We start from the raw sequence: 20,355 nt of genomic DNA, 5'->3' as shown, positions 1-20,355 counted from the left end.
TGTTTTCATCTACTTGAGCAGTGATGAAAGTATTTGTGAATGACAAAAGGTGTTTGGACTTGTGTGTCAGATTTTTTTGCAGCTATGAGTTGTGGATGTATGTGTGCCCTATGACAGATTGATTCTCTGTCGAGAGTTCGAACTTGAATTGTACCCAATGCTGTCTTTGTAGTTGCTTGTTCCGTTTGACCTTGAACTGAATAAACAGGTTGAAAGCTGTATGAATAGATGGTATAAATGGCAAAATGATTATTCATGAAGCTCAAGTATGATTTTGTTAAATGTTTAAGAAAATAGGTTGACAAAGTTCATTTTAAAGTATCCTTAGATGGGAAATATTTTTATTGCATTTATACTTTTTTCATGAAAATTAGAATAGTTGTCAGTATACATCCAGATTTCAAAATATTCTATCATCTGATGGTACAAGGCTTTTATTTGACATATCTAATTTGAAGACTGTCATTCTTGTTCACTTTTTTCAGTACCAGGTCAACAAATAGGGACATATAGGTAAGAAAGGAGAAAATCAATACATCACACAGCAGCATAAACAGGTGTGCAATGTGTAATCTGAACAGTATGATGGCTTTAATGTTAATATATCATTTGATGTTACAGCCGTTTATATCACTTACCACTTGGTTATTTAAAAACAAAAAAAAAAACAGTGTTTAGGCTTGCTGGCCTGAGATTTGATGGTGTGCTGCCACCTGCCTAATTGCAGAGATGTGAGCAGTTTGTGACCAGAGTACTTGAAATCCTTTCTTTTGGCACATGTTTCATTTCAGCAGCTTTCAATGTGGACCTCGTTAATTGTCAATAAGTGACATACTGTGATTATTTTTTTGTTTTTGCTCTGCTTTTGCAGCCTGCTGGGTGTTTTTTTTTTTTGAGTTTTGTGGCTATATGGTGCTATCGCATAATGATGCCTTGAATCTTTTAATAATCATTTTTCCAGTTGCATTAGAAATAGTGGCGTGTACGGAGTACAGTGAAATTCTTACTTGCATGTCCTGGCCTGAATTTTGCTTGTGATACAGACTTTCCCTCCAGTGTAACAACAAATTGGAGATATTAGATTTGGATACTAAAATTATTCACTGACACTTTTTTTTCAATATTGAAAATAAAAATGTAAACATTATCATAGTATCACATGAATTAGTGAAGACCAGTATCATTCACAAACTTAATTTGTTCAAAATCATTACAGCTGTAGTAGCAACACACTTTTTTATAATCAGTTTTGTTAGAAAGTCATTTTGTCAGGGTTGTGACATTTGCTTCTGTGAGATTTAAGTTTGTGTCAGTATGTGGAGGATATGCAGTCTTTGCTGTTTACTAACACTTGTTAAATGGTAATATTCAGTGGATAGCTCTAATTCAAATATTAATATCACAAAAACTATCGACACATGTATTTATTTAGCAAATATCTTCCTCCTTTATGTTTGCACTAACATTGAGTTATGCTATCAAATCTGTCAAATTCAGATTAATCAGATATTTAAGAATTGTAAAACCAGACTATTTTGGTTGTTTTTCAAGGGGATTCATGTAAGTGATCAGACTTAGTTGTTGCTTAAGTTAGTGTCCATTGAGCTTAACTGACCTTAATCACTGCAATTTATTGGAACTGAAGGGTGCATCTCATTTGCTCTTATATCTTTTGTATATGGTTACATTTATCACATTTTAGGTATGCTAATAAACATTACTGTCAGATTCAGATAATGACACACGTTCAGTATTTTCTGATTTTTAGTACAGTATGCTGTTTTATAGGTTCCTCTAACCACACACCTCTGAGATTATGTATTACTGTTAACTTGTACTTCATTTGCCTTCACAAATTTCTATCCAGTAAGGAGGTTGTGAAACACTAAATATGTTTTTATTTTATTTTATTTTATTTTATTTTAAAGTGAACCTTTAGGCAGTCACAAGTACAAAGACAGCCATACAGTTTGAGGCTTGCATTGATTTTTACTATTTCACACCCTGTACAAGCAGGGAGCAACATGTAAACGTTATATTAGATAAACCATTGAAAAAGTGGATGGATTATTGGAAGGACACCTGTAACCCTAAGAGGATGCATTGATGTATTTATAATCACATCATAATACATTTTATATATTACCTTTCCCAGGCTTTTCAAATGTGCAATGCTATGTGTTAAAACCATTTTAATTCACAACTGACTGGTTACCTCTTCATGGCATGTACAAATCATATATTTTAATTTCTGTGCTAATTTTATAGTGGGATTAAGCTATAACAATAACATGCAATTTTATCTAACTTGAAAGGGCAGTGGGATTTTAAGTTAAACTATGCAGGTTTTTTTAAATAATTAGCACAATTCCCACAATCCTGTGGTGAAATTCAAGTCTTGGTCTATTTTTCTCTTTATGCAGTTGATTAATTAGACTAATTGTTCACAGAAAAGAAAGTTAACTGTAAGAATTGTTTAACACAGAAAAAAGGCACAAAGTGCAGCTCCAAAAGCCTACTCCAGCAGGTGTGTGTCATCTTGTGAAAATCGCAGCTCTGAGCGTACTGTAAATTATATGCATTTTAATTTGACTAAGAGAACAGGAAGAAAAATAGGAGGCCAAGTGGATTGGGTATAGTGAACTGCTAGTTACTGCACCTTCCATAAAAGTAGCCGGCCAATACCATCGCAGTAGCCAAGTTTATAGCCAAAGTCAGCACTTGTAAAAATTGCTGAGTAACAGTACAAGGTCCCCTGGAGACTGGGACTGTTCCTGCAGGATTGGACTCGAGGGAAACTGTAACATGCCAGTCCACCATTGAGCGGCACACTCCCACACACAAATACTCAAATACCAGACTAATTTACAGTCCCCAGTGATCTTAACAGCATGTCTTTGTCCCACGGGAGAGAAATTTGAATTCTCATTTTTATCTTATCATTCCTAATTAAATAAATTTAAACAATCTCTGTATAGAGTAAATAATGAAATAGAAAAAAAATCTTTGCTCAGCAATTCAGTTAAGCAGCACTTCACATTCTTTTCTTTTTCTCATTTTCATCCCCCAGAGCATTCCAAAGTTGTTTACTTGCTTAATATTTTCTAGTATACCCAGTTTCCAAATAAATAATATATTTAAAAGGAATTAAAATAATCTTGTATTTATGTAACGCTTTTTGACCAAGATCTTATAAAAAAAGACATAGTAACATCTAATAATTTACTTTTGTTCTGTAGAATAAATTTGATTTGTTAATTTTTGTGAAATGAATACACTAAATCAAAAGTGATTTAAAAAAATAAAATAAAAACTATACTTAAGGTAAGATTTCATCCTCAGAATACAAAAGCCTGTCTTCACATCATAGTTGTATTCTTCCTCTGCCAGGCAGCACATTACTGACCATCAGAAAAAGTGGCTAACACAAGATTCTTTAGAAGTGTGAAACTGTGTTAGGAGTCATTATGGGTATTTTCTGTAATCCCTACCAATTTCTAGTCATATAGATTGATACAATCGGGTGTCAAGATCAGCAACCAGAGTTGCTGAGTTTGACATACCCTCCAACTACAAGTCTTGTAATGAGACACTGGCTTTACTTAACAGTACCAACAAATATTTCTAGTTATGTAAAATACCTTAATGTAAAGACCAACCTGGTATTAAAAAAACAAATTCTGAATAAAGTAAAACTGATTACAAATCAGAATGCTGCTATTACAATATGTCTTAATTTTATAAAATCCACAACTTTTGCAAATGTCTTTAATGAAAAATCATATTTTTTATTTGCCTGTTTTAGTTATTAATTAATAGCAACATTCAACAATGCATGTGTGATTTAATGCAGAGTTTAACACATTGATTGTAAATCATACATAAACTTCAAACTAATTGCTTGGAAATAAAGACAGTCGGCCTGTCTGTAATCAGTGGCTTGCTGCAGTAAGCAATTTCAACATGTGATTTTTATTAAAACACTTTCACAATGTGTTATTGCTTTGTGGATTTAAATGTTTTTAAAATTATTATTTTTTGTCCTTTTAGTTAGAAATAAGTGCTTGGTTTGTGATGATGAAATATTAAGTCTGTTTTGCTATATACAAAAAGTACATTGCCTCTGCACTTGAGGACTAAGGGTCCTTTTTTAATTTAGATGAAATAACTATTTTTATCTGAGTTTAATCTAAGTTGAAGAGAGAAATTAGTGGTAACCTTTGAGAAGATGGTTCTCTGTGTATTTGTATATATTAAGTTATTCCATCTTGGTTTATGAATGTGTGGACTCCATTTAATGAATTCTGTTCCCATGTATGGTGGTTTACTCTTTTTCTTAGGAATTCTGAAACTGTAACCTATTTCTGGCAGAACTGGAATATTCCTGTCCACAAGTGGTGCATTAGGTATGTCTGAAATTTTAAAAGCTTTATTATAGGTGATTCTGGATAATGGGCAATAGAATGAAGTGAGCAATCACATACTGTTCAGGATTAAGTGTGCAAATAAAGATATTTTATGCAGAGGTAAGTCATTGCAAATTGTAGATTTGTGACATTTTCATTTATTGACTTCTTTTTATACTCTAGGTTTTCTAGGGCACTTCTTTCACAAGTATACATAACGGCTTTCTTGATGGGCTGTGTTATCCTAAATTTTGCCTTGGAAGCTAACTACAATAAATCTTTTGAATTTTATTTTATTTTTGTTCTTGTTTACACAAATCAGCAAGTCTGCTAACTTCGTACATCACGACAATATATGTTCATGACAGCATAAACGGCAAAACCTGGAGTGGGTAGTGCTTTATTCTGGTGCTTGGCGAGTGCCATACGAAAAGCCCCTTTCTCACATGCAACCCAGGAATTTCACTGGGATAACCATCTCAAAAATGCACTGGGATGTGCTCTTCTGCACATAACCTGGCAACTCGGTGATTTCTCTGATCTATAGATCTCACACTGAGACTCTCGGCTCAGATAAGGAGTTGGAAATTCTGAAAGGTGCACAAACTTTTTACCTTTAAGAAAATTGAATAGCAATGGTGTACAGTAGTTGAGTAGCAACTGCATTTTATTGTTTCAGAAAGATGCATAGGCCCCCTGATTCCACCACCAGCAGCTGACACCACAAATCTTCAAGATGGTGCTGCTAAGTACAGCGCCCATTCTGCCGATCTAATCAGACTGTGTGTTTACTTGTTAAGTGTTTTATTCTCTTTTTTGCACTTGTTACTTTGGGTTTCATGAGTTATGATCGCCAGAAACTCACAAACATAGGATGCAGATTACTCACCAGCTCACTGACTCGGCTAGGCCAAGTGAAATCCTTTGGGGGAGAAAAAAACCATGACAACTGCAACTAACACACACAAAAGAAACAAGGGAAGTGCAGCGTAGTGTGAAACAGACTGAGGGATTGAGTGCAGTGACTACCTTGGCCCAGTGTCCTACAGGTATCACTGGAGAACAAGCTGGATAACATCAGAGCAAGGAAATAGTTCCAGCAAGATATTCTGTGGTTGACTTTCTTGGTGCTAGATCACATGATTCAGCCTGGTAAATCTTTGTTTACCTTATGGAGAGAACAGAAGAGTCTGGCAAATTGAAAGGTGGAGGTGTACATCCCATTGGCAACAATAACTGGTGAGACAGCAGGGACATTCTACTCCTCACCAGATTTGGAGTTTCTGATGATTGAATTTGGATCATTTTATCTTCCCAGGGTGTTTACTTAAGTCATTGTAAAGGCTGGCCACTGACACCGACACTGCTCACATGGAACTTTATGAAACACTCATATCACCAACAGAATAATAACTGAAATGCTGTCCTCATTGTGGCTGTCAGTTTCAGCAAAGCTAATCTCATAAAGGTAGTGCTGAACTTTTATCAGCACATTACATGTTTCACCAGAGGAGATAGCACAGCACTGGATCACTTTTCTGCTCTGTGTAAAGACCCAGATGCTGCCTCTGGCTGCCATCTTTCTTATTCCCTGTGGGGTATAGCGGGTCCACAGCTCGTTTAGCAAAGGCCATTTTAAATAAATAATCACTGCTTTCGCAGCGGCTTAGCGAGGGGGCGTTGGGCCATAGCAAGCCACGGGGCGATCTGCGGTGTGGGCGTTTCTCACTGAGTGCACAGGTGAGGATCTGCCCACATCCGTGATTGCTCCCGTGGCTAATATGCTACGGCTGCTATGGCCCCTCGCATTATAAAAAGTGCGAGTCGGTTTGGAGAAGGAAAATAAGGAACAGAAAAAAAAGAGAGAAGGAAACTGAGGTGGGCAGCAGGAAGCAGTGAGGAGGGAACGAGCAAATCTGTGCAGCAGGAAGCGGGCGAGCGAGTGAGTGAATGCTTTCAGGCAGCTGAAGGCAGCCTGGGTGTTTGGCCAACACCTGGCAGAAGTTGTGGTCGCTCCCGCAGAGTTTGTTTTGAAGGGCGTGAGTGACCGGGAAGGTGCGGTACTCTCCGCGGGAGTTGGGCCTTGGTCACAGTGGAATTCCCAAGTCACTGTCCGGGGGAGCCGACTGGAGCCAAGGATCGGAAAGGCGACTGACAGTAGCAGCATGAGTAGGCAGAAGGTCGGCTGCATTGAGAGCGTCTCGCCTGTTGCAGGGCCCGTATGGGAGAAGCAGGTGAGACGCTAACAGGGAAGAAACACCGGGTTTGACATTTGTTTTTAAAGACTGCTTCCTAAGAAACATTTTAACCTCTGGTTTTAAAGGATTGTTTTTTCTATTTATTGATTTTTTTAACCTCCATTTTCTTATTGGATTATTTATTTATTTATTGAACTATTTGAAGCACTGCACTTTATTTTGTTTTGTTGACTGTTTTAATAAAAAGCACTTTTGCACTTTTTTATACCATCCCCTTGCTTAATTGTTATTGCCTCCACTGACTAGCTCACTCAGTAACATTATCGACAGTGTTGGGTTCAAGGGCTCCCAAACAGTGATGGGAGCGTGGAGCCAGAACCTGCATCGTCACACCCTGATACAAACAGAGGTTAAAGGAAAAAGATGTACTCAGGCCAGCTCTAGAGCTGCATGAAGTCACACAATGCACAGACCAATCAGGCCATTCTTTAGGACGCACAGAGTGTTGCTGACAAGGATGTGTTCAGATGCAGCTCTGATGATGTCAGTGTGTTTACAGAAACTGTTTTTAGTTATATTGGATTATCTCCTAAATGTCATCAAAAGCTATCATTAGGTGGACAAACTGCAGTGCAATATGTGTACACACTGCTGCATACAGCCCAGGGCTTATATATACAATTACAAAGCCACATCATACAATCTAAGGAGAGCTGTATAAGCCTCTAAATAAGGATATGGTGAGAAAATGAAAGAGTAACTAGATGCATGCAGCAAGGTTTGTGGACAAATAATGGACTATAAAGCAGCTATTTCTAGCATGGTGAATGCTTCCACCTCTCATTGTGTGCTTTAATGTGAGTGGTACTGACAACAGCCAGCAGTCCAACTCATCTGTGATGGGACAACAGCTCACTGAGCAAACAGTGCTCACCTTGTTGAAATGAGATGTACGGAAAGTGAACACTAGGAAGGCAGCAGGTCCAGACAGCATTCCAGGATGTGTTTTCAAGATCTGTGCTGATCGCCCCGCACTAGTGTTCGTGGTAATATTTAACCTCTCCTTAAACCAATCTGTTGTACCAACACGCTTTAAAAGATCCACCATTGTTCCTGTACCTTTGAAATCACATCCAGCCTTCCTGAATGACTATTGTCCCATCACACTAATGCCCAATTACTCCAGTACATCAACAGAGGATGCCCATCACCTTGATATTTCATAAAGTATTAGCCCATCTGGGCATGAGAGGGAATTGTGTACAGATACTATTTGTTAGATTATAGTTCTGCATTTAACACAATAAACCCCTTTAAACTACTTGCCAAGCTCAGGGATCTGCATTAGACCTTCAGTAATAACACAATACTTGATTTTAGTTTTTGGTATCTAGGTTGACTTGCTTCAGAAACCATTTGCTGCATAGAACAAATGTAAAAAGCTTGTAATACATGTATTTTTGTACAAATGAGCTAACGATTTGCAAAATCATTCCTATATATTATCTCTTAGGTTCAGGCTCAAAACATTTTCATCTTCTCTTGTATGTCACTTTTACACCTGTCTGATTACATGTCTACGCCTTGTACTATATATAGATAATTCTCTAAATGGCAAGGTATTTATAATATAATGCAGTGGTTCCTAAATTTATTTTTGATATTAGCTTAGTTATGCAACTTCCAATTTTTCATTTTTAGGTCAAATTACTGATACAGTGCATTGCAGTTCAACTGTGTAATCAAAGGAGAAATATATAAGTACTGTTGTAAACTTCACATTTGGTAATTATTTCTCTCTTTTATTAGACATTTTTACAAACCAATCCTGAAGAAAGGAGTTAATAAATGGACAGCTCAGACGGCAGTCTTCTTTGCTTCAGCATTTTTTCATGAGGTTAGCTATGATCCAGTTCTATTTTTTGACATTGTTTCAATACGATACTACATTAAAATCCACAGTATGGGTTATTTTTTCTTTTGATAAGAATTTTTTTATATGATATGATGTATAGCTTAACACAAGTTGTTCCAAATATACAGCTAGCAGTATGGTAGTAACAAGGTTGAGCTGTATATCTTGAAACAGTCATTCACAAAGGATGATAATTTCAGTGTTCTAGCATGACTCTGCCTCAGGTTTAGTGCTAAAATTCTAAGACAGGTGTATATTTGTGCATGCATATAATATCTTTCTATTGTTAAAAAAAAATCTTGGAAGGAGACAAGACGTGATTTTCTCAGAGAGACACTTTCACATCCCGTGAGACGAGTGCCAAGAGATTTAACCATGCCTGGGGCTGGAAATAAAACAAAGAGTAGATGACAAAGTAGAACGTTGTAAAGATTTCAAAAAATGTTGGCGTGGTACACATGTAGAGCAGGTTAGAGATATTGGAAGTACGAAAATTCAAAAGTCTCAACAAAAAGGATAGTAAAGATCGCATTAGCACGAACATAAAGAAATTATTACTCGGTGAAATAATGGAGCAATGAAAAAAGATCGAATATATTGTTTGGATTTAAACTTTAAGCCGGAGAAGTGTAGATCTTCTAATTCGTGTTGCCATCAGTGGGGGAGTAGTGTTACTTCCCAATGAAGAGGTGTATCTGCGGTAATTAAGAGATTTGTTGTTTGGTGAAAATGAAATCCCGCGAGAGAAATCATTTCTCATTTGTGTGAATGCTATTGTCAGACACAGTTCTTATAGAGAGAAAGAAACGATATTCACTCACGGGCAGTTACACGTTGTGTTGTCACGCTTTAACTGCAAACACGGAGTCAAAATTCAGTGCGATATTGATGAAAAGGTAAAAGCGAAAAGAGATCGAATATATGGACATGGGTGATGAGACAGAAGTGTGTGTTAATCCTGAGAATGACTCTGGCTGAGAATTGTAGGTTGTGAATGTTAAACTCAATGTCAGACTCGGGGTGACGTTTAAAGATTTGCTTTACAGCGCAAAGCTAGAATAACAATTTGGAAAAGTATTCTGCTGCCGTCTAGTGGATGAAATATTATGCTGCACAAAATCATGAATATTTCTCTACCACTCTATGGTAATGCAACCAATATTAAGTGTAGTGGAGCCTTCAAGCAAAACTCATGGTGTGTAAACAACAAACTGAACAAACTGAAACTGAACCATTAGGTGGAGCAAGTGATAGTGAAAAATGAATTGGTCATCGGACATGCATAGTGAAACTGATGCATGCAACACTTTATGACCAAACTGCCTTGATATGCATGGTGAATTTGGTCCTATGAAGCTCTACCGTGTTACAATTAGCTTTGTGGCAAAAAAGGCAAAATAATTGCAATCTAGTAGACAAAGGAAGACGTTGTTAGATCTTTAAGCATTGTTTATAATGCAGCAACTGTCAGTTTTTTTTTCAGGGGAAATATGGAAGTCACTAAGCATTGGACTGTGCTAGTCTATAATAACACAAGGGGTGTATTGATCATGCAGATCAGGCACTGACATTATACAGTATTCTATCCTGTCATTTGCAAGCAACAGGAAAAAGTTTGCAAAGAAATGTGCTTCTATTTTCCCAATTGTGATGTTGGAGTGTGTGTTGGTGAGTGTTTGAAGAAATGTCCCACGAAGAACATACACTAAATATGCATTAGTACAGTAGTAGACACTGGGCATACGTTTCCTACTGTTATTTATGTTGATGTTTTAGTATTTGTATATTTCAGTTACACAAAAGAACATTTTTCTAATGGAAAAATTGTTTTCCCGGGGTAAACATAATGCTAAGGAGGCTACAAAAAATCAATTTACTTAAATGTGAAATGCAAAAAGATTTTTAAAATATTTGAATATAACCATTAACCTTCAAGTTCCTAAATCTTTATTTAACATAATGTTTTTCAGTATTTGGTCAGTGTCCCATTGAAGATGTTCCGACTATGGGCATTTATGGGAATGATGGCTCAGGTAAAGTTTATATTTATTCAGATATAAAGTTCATTTGTGAAAAAAAATATAAAATTCACCTTAAGTAGTTGGGGTGGGAGGGAGGAAGGGGGGTGGCTTGGGGATACTTGAGCTCTCTTAAAATTAGTCTACCTTTTCCCTTGGAGTGAGTTTTTCTTTTTGTGTGTTAATGTCTTGTGTGTACAGTAGTATGAAATCTGCTGCACTCAAATTGTAATTATATATTTTATTGTAAAAGTGCACTTCATGATTTTAACCATATAATTTAAATAGTTGTCATTGATGATCTGTAGCAGCCTGTTACCTAAGGTATGCCAAAGCAACAGATAGAAATGCAAAGCTTTAATTTTCTAAAGCATATAAGGCTCTCTGTGCTCAATTTAAAAAAGAAAATGTACCCTCTTATCAGTGAACCTTCTTCATGCTTGATTTGATTTGTTGCACTAATCACAAGATACCAAAATTACTAGCAGGACTAGCAGTTGGATTTGGAGTTTTCACAACTTTTTTTTTTAAGTCATGATAATAAAACACAGACACAGTAAAAATAAAAATATGTGCATAGATTTATTAAGAAAATAATGCATCATACTCAAACAGAATGCTAACCAAAGATTGTACTGTATCCTCTATAAATATTACAGCACACTAGGGGGCTTTGAGTATCGGTGTAGTGTTGTGTTTTACCACTCAAAAATAAAACCATTTTGTCTTTTGTTAAGATGATTCTGCTGTGCAGATACTGTAACTCTCTGAATTCCAAATTATGTACATAAAATATTGCACGTATGGTAATCACATAATACAAAGAGAGACTTGTTGATGCATCTGTAATTTTTATTGCACTGCCCATTTTCATATTTCTGCAGTTGTGTTTCACTTAAGCTACACTGTGACAGCAGAGTTGCTTGGAATTGGTTTTATTTGACTCCATTCATTTCAGAAATAGCTGGCTGGAATTTTTCAGTTTTGTAAATCACATTACGTTGATTTTAAATACCATTTTTATTTTATCCGAGTTCTAATTTTTGACAGTCAGTTACACATTGTAAAAGAATAATGCCTTGTGATTATTAAATATTAGGTGTACTAAAATTTATTTATTTTTTTTTAATTAATGCCTATCTTATGCTGTTTTTTTTTTTTGTTTTTTTTTTAAATTCTTGTTTGTTCTAATTTTTCCTTGATTTATGTAGTGTTCCAAAATAAGGATTAGGCACATTGCTGTAACTGGAGTATTAACCTTTTAAGTAAAAACTTTCGAATTTTCTAATGCATACATTTTAGTTTATCATTGATCCTGTATTTGTATTACTTGTTTTTTGCAATCACTTTATGACCAAATAAGAGAACTGCAAGTGCACTAGCAGCTCTACAGTACTTCACATGATTATTCCATTGATGTTTTTTAATTTTCTCAAGATTAGTTGATTTATATACATTCTATTTCTTATCCCTAGGGCTGATTTTCTTATTTAAATATTTATTAAGGAAACATTCTCAGGTTATTACTTTATATCAGCTAAATAATTTTTTTTTAATTTTCCAATTATACCCCTCCTTTTACTGTGTTCTAATGCAGATTCCTCTTGCCTGGTTGGTGGGCAGATTTTTAACGGGCAACTATGGCAATGCTGCAGTGTGGATATCCCTCATCATTGGTCAGCCCGTTGCAATTCTAATGTACTTCCATGACTATTATGTCCTCAACTATGAAGAATCACAAGTTGCTGAGGTGGCTTAAAACTGAAGTGGGTAACAGAATGAAGAATTCATGATCCTGGAGTCTGGAATACAGCATATTAAAAGGGAAAAAATATATCTTGTGAACACTGATACAATAATATAATGCTGTGTATTTTTTTTTTTTCTTTACAGGAAAATAAGGGAAAGTTATTTCTAGAAAATTTAGATAAAGGGTACGTTGTGAAGGGAACGATCAAATACTGAATCCTGAGAATGTGATTTTTTTTTTTTTTAAAAACTTAAATTTACTGACTTCTAAGTAGACAACAATATGAATAATAGGCTGCATGAGTACACAGGAAAGTGTGCTACAATTGTACATTTTCCAGTCGAAGTGATTTAGTGGTTCATGGATCTTGATTGAAGCTTTCCAACCAAAGCAAAACATCCTCTTTCCCTGGTAATCAAGTATTTTTAGATTCTGATCATTTAGCTCCTGTATAGCATGCATCCTCTTGACTCCTGTAAATTACCTCATCTTCTTGAATATATATAAAACAAACTGTATAGGCGTCATTAATATCGAAATGGTTATAAAGAAATTTGGAGTCAATGAATGTGATATATTAGGAGGTTGTAACATCTAGTGTTAAGGAACATGGAAGGCACAGATAATCTTTGAGCTGTAAAATGAGAATACAGAAGGTAGAAGATGGTGTTTTATGCACTGTTATTTGTGATGGAAGATTGGAAAGTAGTGAATGCAAGAAAGTCAATGCTGTTTGGGCTGGTGAACCAACCTGGCATCGCATAGCATGGGAAATGTCAAAACCTGGGAGTAAGGATGTGCTCGGTGGTAATTTGGAAAGTGAAATTGCAATAAGGAACAAAATTAGAACTTGCTCTCTCTTCTTATGTGTAGTATTTGATCTGTAACAAATTATATTTTCTAAAATGTAATGAGAATAAATAGAAAAATGTATATACTGTATTACTAAACATCTGCCCATGCAAGGTTTCAGAGCAAGAATTACTGTATTTTGAGCTTCTCCACATATTCGTTATTTGTGAAGCATACTGCTTTGGTTGTTTAATATCCTAGTTGTTAAATTTTTACTATTTTGTGTACATTTTAATGCCACTGCCTATTTGTGTTTTTTATTAGTGATTATTTTGTACATTTTTGATACTTGCACTTTTTCAGAATTTCAGGTTTTTTTTTTTATTTTCATTTTATTTTGTGTCCTTCCATGTACAGTATGTGAGGGTGTGCCACACATTTTGTCGTGTGAATGCTGTGTTTGAGAATTCTTTGAATTGTATAAACATTTGATTTGTGGACGCGTCTTTGGAAACCTTTCTCTGCTTTTCTGTGTATAGTAAATGCAAAGGATGGTTGAATAATTTGAAACACCAATTCACGCATTTTGGATAGTAAATAGAGTGTGTTCCTCTACCAGTACTCCCGGTGTTCCTTTCTTTTAGACGTTTGTTGTTTTCCTGTTCAGCGTAGCCGGGTTGCATATGTACAGTGTACTATGTTACAACCAGTGCTTAAAAAATGCCTACTATACATACAGTATTTTACGGTATTTTTATTAAAAACATTTTACATTGCAATGTTTGAATGGAAATAGTTACCCCTAGGTGGTGCAGAAAATTGTGAAAATTATATTTGATTCTATAAATCATAAAAAAAAAAATCAGACTGAACATAAAGTATTTTGTTTGTTTTTAAGTTACTTGAAATAAGCCCATATGTTAAAGATTTTGAAACAGAAAATTAAGTTTTTTTTTTCCTCAAAGGAAATTTTTTAATATTAAAGTTAATTGCAAATTGCACTCCAATTCAGTCTGTCATCAAAACCTCATTGTTGGCGGTTTCTGCCTTTGTAGGTGTGATTGACAGAATCTTTGACTAAACTTTTAAATTGGTATATAGAGCAGAATTGCGTTGTGCCACTGAACTAAAATGCTGGATTTCAGTTAATGTTGGTATCCAGTAATTGTTTTCTCATTCAGGGCCTTATTGGATTTTATGAATGTTTTTAATAAAATTTAAAAAAAACTTTTTTCTATTCATTGATTTTATCTTAAATGTTTACCTTGCCAGGTGGAAATTTACTGTATACTCGAATGTGACAATTTTTCCAAGAAAACAAATTTGGAAATAAATGCAATATGTGGCTGTCTCCATATTGTAAAAAAACTTAACACCTAGTTATGTTTTACAAAGAATTCTAAATCCATGACCTGGTAATAATGAGTCGGTGCCTCTTTGCTCTTGTGTATGAACAGAAAAACCTCAGCTCATTGCTGAAAGACCAGAAGTGGAAATATTACATCATTGCCAACACTAACTAAGCAAAGAACATTATGATGTCTGGAGTCAAAATGGTTTGTTCTGCTGCATCAGTAACTTCTAATGCGAAGATCTAAAGTGAAGGAATGGATATAAAAAGAAAAATAAGAAGAGACAATGGGGAGAAACATTGGGATGGCTCTTCTTTAAGATATTAGTGGTAAGTCAGTTCTGTCAGTGATGGTGACCTGTAGTTGTAAATGTTTGTGTGGAAAATATTTGTCCATGGAAAATTGTAATCGTGTAAATAACAGGGAGTTGAGATACTTCTTGATGATTTTTTTTCCCCACATAATGTGTCTACAACATTTAACATTTTTGTTTTATATCAGGATTGTCTCCTCTGCTTATAAAACCATCCCACTCAATCCTATCATGTAGACTAAGCAAATGTCATTAAAAAACACGTGTGCAGTGATATGTGGTACCCCTTTGGCCGAGGTGAAGATGGCCTTGCAATCTACATCATGATATCGTTGACATCAAATGGGAATGTAAAGTTAACACAATCATGAATGATGCCATTCAGACCTGCCAGCTATGTGCTGAAGAAGATGGACTTAAACAGGAAAAAAAAAAAAAGTTTAGAAATTTGATTAGTCGACATTGCAGAATGTTACTCCGTATCATTAGAATGGTCATCTTTCACTGTGACAGGTGCTAAAAGTGAACTGCATTCACATAAACTTCTATATCATTTTACAAATTGTCAAAACAAACTTGAGTAGCTGATTAATTAGCACAATGCTTGGCAAAATCTGTTTAAAACATGGCCGAATAACAGCCCCCGGCACTAGTGCATATAAAATAAATAAGACTCACCCCTTTGGAAGTTTCCATATTTTATTGTCATGCTCCGTGTTATATAACATTGAATCAGCGTAGCTTTAGTTCAGCTTATTTTTTGGTACTGATCAAGACTCTTAAGAGATCTCTTTCACATGAAGTTTAAGATTTAGTGGTCTAAATGAACTTGCGAGTATAAAACACCAACTAATTGATCACATAAGTATTTAGCAGATGCACTGTTGGCAGCCGTAACGGCCTTGCGTCTGTAATGCACAGGTCGCTGCAGGTCCCAGCAGGGTGGTGGTTATGAAGAGTGATGTGGTGCAGCATGACCAGTTCACAGGGGGCTCCTTGGATCTTATTGCTTCAAAGTGATGGCGACTTCATGTGGTAATTATTGCTTCAATACAGTGCATGGTTTAGTATACCAGAGAGACGGCTATAAGCATGATGAAGTGTGATGTTTCATCTTCACTGATAACTCTCCAAAGTCCAAACTACTGACAAATTTGCTAGAAGGCACCAGTGTTTGTGGTCAGAGGGAAAGTGTCTAACGTAAAGTTGAAATGGACTGTCTCCAAAAAGCTTCATAGTGATGTGCTCACTGTTACTAATATTATCAGAAAGTTTAAGGCCCAGGCACCAGAAGCCAACATCGGTGGATGTGGTGTAATTAAAAATATTGACCTAAGATGGAAGAGGAAAAATTGTTCAAATGGTAAGGAAAGAACCAAGGAAAACTTCACAACAGGTCCGAGTTGCCTTCAAGCTACAGCAAACTTGCAGCAGCGCCATCTGTCACTGTCTGGATGAAAATGTTCTTCATGGTAGAAGAGCCAGTGGCTGGGTCCCTGAGACTGTACCTCAATGTCAGACTACATAAAACACTGAAAGGAGATGATCATCTGGTCGAAGTGCTGGTTCAGAGAACAGCAGAACAAGAGCAGTACCAAATAAGACTAATCCTAAACTGTTCTTATTTCATGTTTCTTCTCCATTTGTGCAGCTGGCCAGCCAAGTGGCAGTTAACACCTCGCCCTCTCTCAATGACTTGATGCTACACATTTCTATTGATTTAAAGGGACTGAGCATAGGGGAAAAGTATGTCCTCAAGTTAATGAATTCAAAAAATAATTGCACTCTTTAAGCTGCCAGTACATTAGACTGAAATAAGTGCTGCTGTTATTATAAATGTTATTCACTTAAAGCATATGAAAAGGCCCTGAAATCCTTATATGGAAAGCAAGGACAACAAAATGGCAGCCTTAGTAGAATCAGATCTGAGATATAATTTTCTCTGTGCAACTCATGGATGGATCTACCATCGGGGTGACCAGTGTGCACGCCCTGGGACCTTGGCATATGCAAAGAAAATGTAATGCTGGCATTTTTCTGTTGGAGTGGTACCTCACGCTGTTTGGTGCAATACACATACTTGGCTACTTGTACATAATAGTGCCATCCCTTGATCTAATGCATGAGTGACTTGCTGGTTTAAATCTCTGAGAGACCACCCTTCCCAACCCATCTCTATTTATTTCTATATGTGAAGTTCATAGAGCGTAAATATATGTGTGAGACCTGGGGCCATCTTAATTTGGTTTTAGTCATATTTTCTCATCACATTGCCAACTTCACAGGTGCTGTACATACAACACATAGTGTGGGAGGATCTCCTATCAGAACTGGAAGAACACTTGCAAAGATACTTCCATGACACTCCAAAGGACTACAGCATTAGAAGAGACTGGCAGCACTGTCAATCTTGGTAGCTCAGTTTCTTAAGTAGGTACACCCAGGGCTGACTCTGTAGGCTAATGCCTAGTAGGCACCGGCCTCGGGCGCCTATGCTTTTCCAACTACCCACCCCCACTCTTCTAGCAGATATGACATTAGCTTGTCACACATAACACAACTAGGAATGCCTTCCAATCTCCGAAGGGGACATCCCAAACCGCTCTTTGATTTGATATACAAATATGATGCCACTCCAGATTCACGTGGGTTTTTGGGGGTTGGACAGCATCTACTGCCTAGGGGTGGCATGTATTCTAGAGCAGACTCTGGGGACACCACCACGGCCGTGTCTTTTCTTCTAATGATTAATGGTTAAATGCATATTGATCCATATTTTTCTATTTCTTGTATTATCTATACTAATAAAAGGCAAAGCCCTAACTGACTGACTGACTCATCACTAATTCTCCAACTTCCCGTGTAGGTAGAAGGCTGAAATTTGGCAGACTCACTCCTTACAGCTTACTTACAAAAGTTAGGCAGGTTTCATTTCAAAATTCTACGCATAACGGTCATAACTGGAACCTACTTTCAACCATATATACGGCCATAGCCTGCAGCTCGGTCGCCGTGTGAGGCAGAGTTGCGTCCCGCATCATCATGCCTCCCACGTAATTGAGTGCCTCCCAGTATAAGGCCATCCGTCAGCAGCAATCCAATAGACACGCTGCCACTAAATATTAGCGGGTGAAGGACTGTGCTTATGCAAACGAAGATGAGATAGTCATGGATGGTCTAGTGTTTGGCACAAACTCGGCGAAAGTGCGAGAGAAACTTTTAAGTGCCGGGTCTTAGCTAACATTAAATAAAGCTGCGGACATCGTAAGATCACGCAAGAGAGCGGCTCATGTGAACTGACTGTGAACGCAGTATGCAGAGAACAAGGAAGAGCTCCAAAGGGTGCTGAACAAAAAACGCATTACACAATTGAGAAGGCAGCAAAAGAACATGAAGCGAGTGACGCATACAAGAATATTCATAAGTGCAGCTACTGTGGAAACAAAGCACGGTGTAAACTCTATACTGTATACCCTGCCATTCTCTCTTAAACTCTGTAAAGCGCCTTGAGCATGGGAAATGCGCTATATAAATAAAATGTATTATTATTATTAAACCGTAAGTTTAAATTAAGTTTATAGACGCGCTGCCGCTGCTGTTTGTCATGCCTATGACGAATACGATATTCGCGAGATACAAGTTTAATGAGAAGACACGAGGTATAAACCCAGCAAAAGTACGATAGCAACTTTTAAGCGCCTGGTCCATCCATCCATCCATTTTCTAACCCGCTGAATCCAAATACAGGGTCACGGGGGTCTGCTGGAGCCAATCCCAGCCAACACAGGGCACAAGGCAGGAACCAATCCTGGGCAGGGTGCCAACCCACCGCAGGACACACACAAACACACCAAGCACGCACTAGGGCCAATTTTAGAATCGCCAATCCACCTAACCTGCATGTCTTTGGATTGTGGGAGGAAACCGGAGCGCCCGGAGGAAACCCACGCAGACACGGGAGAACATGCAAACTCCACGCAGGGAGGACCCGGGAAGCGAACCCGGGTCTCCTAACTGCGAGGCAGCAGCGCTACCACTGCGCCACCGTGCCGGCCGCACCTGGTCTGAGCTAACATTAAATAATTGCTGGTGAAGGACTGTGGTTATGCAAACGAATAGAAAGAAAATGTTACATTATTTTTAAAATGTTTCCTTTTCTTTTTCATAACTTCTTTAACACACTTCTCCGCTGCGAAGCGCGGGTATTTTGCTAGTGTTCTATAAACATTTCCATGCATTGCTGGTCTTTTTCAATTGCATTGAGTTAAATAGAAATGACTCAGTTATCACACTGTACTTCAGCCCAAATACATAAAATATGGTTTCCACATTTTTTAATGCCATATTTGTGCTTTTTCATGCTTATCACGGTCTGTCGGATGCATGCGGAATTCATTTTGTAAGATTTCACACAGTGTTATGTCCATTGCAGCTGCTCCCGAGGTGGTCTAAGTTAGTACACAACTTTGTTCCTCTTCTCCACTTCCAAGAGGCCCACTGCAGCTGCACTTAAGTCTTCTGCAGTGAAATCCTCAGCTCTGAGCCAAACTGCATCAGCACTAAACTATTAACACTTAGTCTTGTTACCGTAAGTACGTACTACAGTGTTTCTCAGTTGCTTTGGTACATTTCTCACAACAGAATTGCAGTTCTCAAAACTGCTCGTTCAATTCCCACAACCTTTAGTCAGTTGTGCACATCATAACAGCAGTTTCTGGGTGTTTTCATCATTTTGCAATTGCTTAAGTTCACTCAGACAGATGCTTATGTGCAATTCTCAGCTATATCATGCATCAGCGGTTGCTTATGTCATGATGATCAAAATGCATTGTGTAGCCCTCATTTGCATAGTATTACACTCCAGACCAACTTGTCATTTTTTCATTGTGTAAGTCATTGCAGTTTCCAAAATGTCTCCAAAATGAAAATGCATTTTACATCAAACTTACTGAAGCATCTTGTTTGATACAGCGTATAATGGACCTGGAATCAAGTGAACCACCACATATTTTCATATACATGGATGAGGCTGGCTTCAACTTGGCCAAAGGAAGAGGATGTGGGCGTAATCTGATTGGACAGACAGCTACTGTTGACGTGCCAGTCCAGCGGGGTGGGAACATCACTATGTGTGCAGCTATTTCGGACAATGGGATCCACACTCATATTTCTCTTGAGGGGCCATACAACACCCAACATCTGCTGACCTTCTCGAACACCCTCTACAGGGATCTCATTCCTGAAGAGGAGATTGGTCAAGAAAATGTACCACAGTATGTGATCATTTCACTCCAACCTAATCAGACAGACAATGGTTTGCCAACCACCCCAGGATGCTGATGGAATTCCTACCTCCATATTCCCCATTCCTCAACCCAATTCAGGAGTTCTTCTCAGCTTAGAGGTGGAATGTATATGAGCGTAACCCACATACACGCAAATGACACGGCTTGCTGCCATGGAAGCTGCGTGTGGGGATATAACAGCAGACGCCTGCAGAGGCTGGATAAGACAGACATTCTAGGAGGTTCTTTCCACGCTGCATTGCAAAGGAAGATATCCGTTGTGATGTGGATGAGAACATGTGGCCCAATATACAGGATCAGCAGCA

General features: G+C 37.4%; 1 protein-coding gene across 1 annotated transcript in view; it reads left to right on the top strand.

Moving 5' to 3' along the window:
* The window catches only part of dgat1a (diacylglycerol O-acyltransferase 1a), a 52,432-nt gene extending 38,235 nt beyond the window's left edge, over window positions 1-14,197 (top strand). The window contains exons 14-17 of the mRNA XM_039737524.1: window positions 4,341-4,406; window positions 8,414-8,501; window positions 10,490-10,552; window positions 12,135-14,197. Coding sequence (XP_039593458.1) covers window positions 4,341-4,406; window positions 8,414-8,501; window positions 10,490-10,552; window positions 12,135-12,296 — 379 coding nt within the window. The 3' untranslated portion in view covers window positions 12,297-14,197. The remainder of the gene's footprint in view (window positions 1-4,340; window positions 4,407-8,413; window positions 8,502-10,489; window positions 10,553-12,134) is intronic.
* Window positions 14,198-20,355: the final 6,158 nt, after the last annotated feature.

Source organism: Polypterus senegalus, chromosome 15 (assembly GCF_016835505.1).
Source record: "Polypterus senegalus isolate Bchr_013 chromosome 15, ASM1683550v1, whole genome shotgun sequence".
Lineage (NCBI taxonomy): Eukaryota > Metazoa > Chordata > Cladistia > Polypteriformes > Polypteridae > Polypterus > Polypterus senegalus.
This window is presented reverse-complemented; position numbering and strand designations above follow the sequence as displayed.